Genomic DNA, 1,782 nt, shown 5'->3' with positions numbered 1-1,782 from the left:
GCAACAGGCGGGAGGGGGCAGGGGAGGAGAGACTGTGGACTGTAATGTCTGACCCTGGAAATTAACCCATCTGGGCTCCAGTTTGGCCCCAGTGAAAAGAGATTATGGTTTGACCACCGCTTGACAAGGGCACCGCAGGGAGTCCACCCTTTTTCAACAAAGCGGCCGCCACAGACAGAGCTGTACCTTTCACCCGGGCCTCACGGGAGTGAGGACAGGCCGCTGGTCTAGCAGCAGGGGAATCGCTCACAGCCCCAGGGCAGCCGGAGCTGGGAGACACTCAGCACTCCCTGCTGGTCTCACTCCTCTCCACAGGCCCAGGCCGTCCGTACCGTCCATGACAAACACCATCGTTATTAGGATCATCATCATTAGCCTGCAAGTCTTTGCCAGAAGTCCTTTCATCCAAACCGTCTTCCCACTCAGGCCTCCTTTCCAAACCTCGTCCCACACCCACAGAAACCTTTTCCCTTCCAGGTCACTTCTCCTTGGAGGGGGAGGAGGTTCAGGAACAAGCCCCCCATTTAGAAGTTCTTTCCCTCCCGCGCCTTTCCCTCTATTAAGGAGTGGGGGGCAGAGGGGGCAGGGCTCATACCGCAGTCTCCCCCTTGCTGCTGTGGCTGAGTCTGTGGTAGAAGCGGCGCCACGACTGTAGGGTTTTGCCAGACCAGATCCAGAAGCCGGTGGTGATGCCCACGATCATGGTCATCAGGTACTTGATCATGAAGACGGTGAAGTCGGGGCTCATGGGCGGGAAGTGGCCGGGCGGGCAGGGCACCGCGTAGCTCTTGCAGGTCTGCAGCAGCCAGGTGCGCTCCCAGTGCTCGCGGAAGGCCTGCTCGTAGAAGTAGCAGGCCAGCACGATGGTGGCGGGCACGGTGTAGAGCACGCTGAAGACGCCGATGCGCACCATGAGCTTCTCCAGCTTCTCGGTCTTGGTGCCGTCGTGCTTCATGATGGTGCGGATGCGGAAGAGCGACACGAAGCCGGCCAGCAGGAAGGACGTGCCGATGAAGAGGTAGACGAACAGGGGCGCCAGCACGAAGCCCCGCAGCGCGTCCACGCTGGACAGGCCCACGTAGCACACCCCGCTGAGCAGGTCCCCGTCCACCTGGCCCATGGCCAGGATGGTGATGGTCTTGACCGCGGGCACCGCCCACGCCGCCAGGTGGAAGTACTGCGAGTTGGCCTCGATGGCCTCGTGGCCCCACTTCATGCCGGCCGCCAGGAACCAGGTGAGCGACAGGATGACCCACCAGATGGAGCTGGCCATGCCGAAGAAGTAGAGGACCATGAAGAGGATGGTGCACCCCTCCTTCTTGGTGCCCTGCGCCACCGTGCGGTAGCCGTCGTCGGAGAAGCGCTCCACGCACACGGCGCGGTCCTCCAGCAGGAAGCCGGCCACGTGCGCCACGGCCACCATGAAGTAGCAGCCCGACAGGAAGATGATGGGCCGCTCGGGGTAGCTGAAGCGCCTCATGTCCACCAGGTAGGTGAGGACCGTGAAGAGCGTGGAGGCGCAGCACAGCACCGACCACACGCCCACCCAGAGGCGGGCGAAGCGCCTCTCCTCCTCCTTAAAGTACATGAGGCCGTTGGCGCGGCCAGGCTCGCACGGGGCGCCGCAGTCGCGCTCGCCCAGGAAACGGTAACCCAAGTAGGGGGGGACCTTGAGCTGCCGGGGGCATGAGAAGGGAAAGGAGGACCTGCCCCTGGTATCAGCCGCCCCCGGGGGCAGCGCGGTGAAGGGCAGGTCGGGCAAGTAGGGCGCGGTGGGGTAGG

At 63.2% G+C, this 1,782-nt stretch overlaps 1 protein-coding gene across 1 annotated transcript in view; it reads right to left on the bottom strand.

Annotated features, from left to right (window-relative positions):
* Nucleotides 1-1,782, bottom strand: part of FZD7 (frizzled class receptor 7) — a gene marked incomplete at its 5' end in the record, with an annotated part of 5,151 nt that overhangs the window by 2,910 nt on the left and 459 nt on the right. Inside the window, one exon of the mRNA XM_005858242.2 lies at nt 596-1,781. Within this exon, the coding sequence (XP_005858304.2) occupies nt 596-1,781 (1,186 nt within the window). The remainder of the gene's footprint in view (nt 1-595; nt 1,782) is intronic.

This window comes from Myotis brandtii, unplaced genomic scaffold (assembly GCF_000412655.1).
Source record: "Myotis brandtii unplaced genomic scaffold, ASM41265v1 scaffold1162, whole genome shotgun sequence".
NCBI lineage: Eukaryota > Metazoa > Chordata > Mammalia > Chiroptera > Vespertilionidae > Myotis > Myotis brandtii.
Note: the sequence above shows the minus strand (reverse complement) of the source record. Positions and strands in the feature narration are given on the sequence as shown.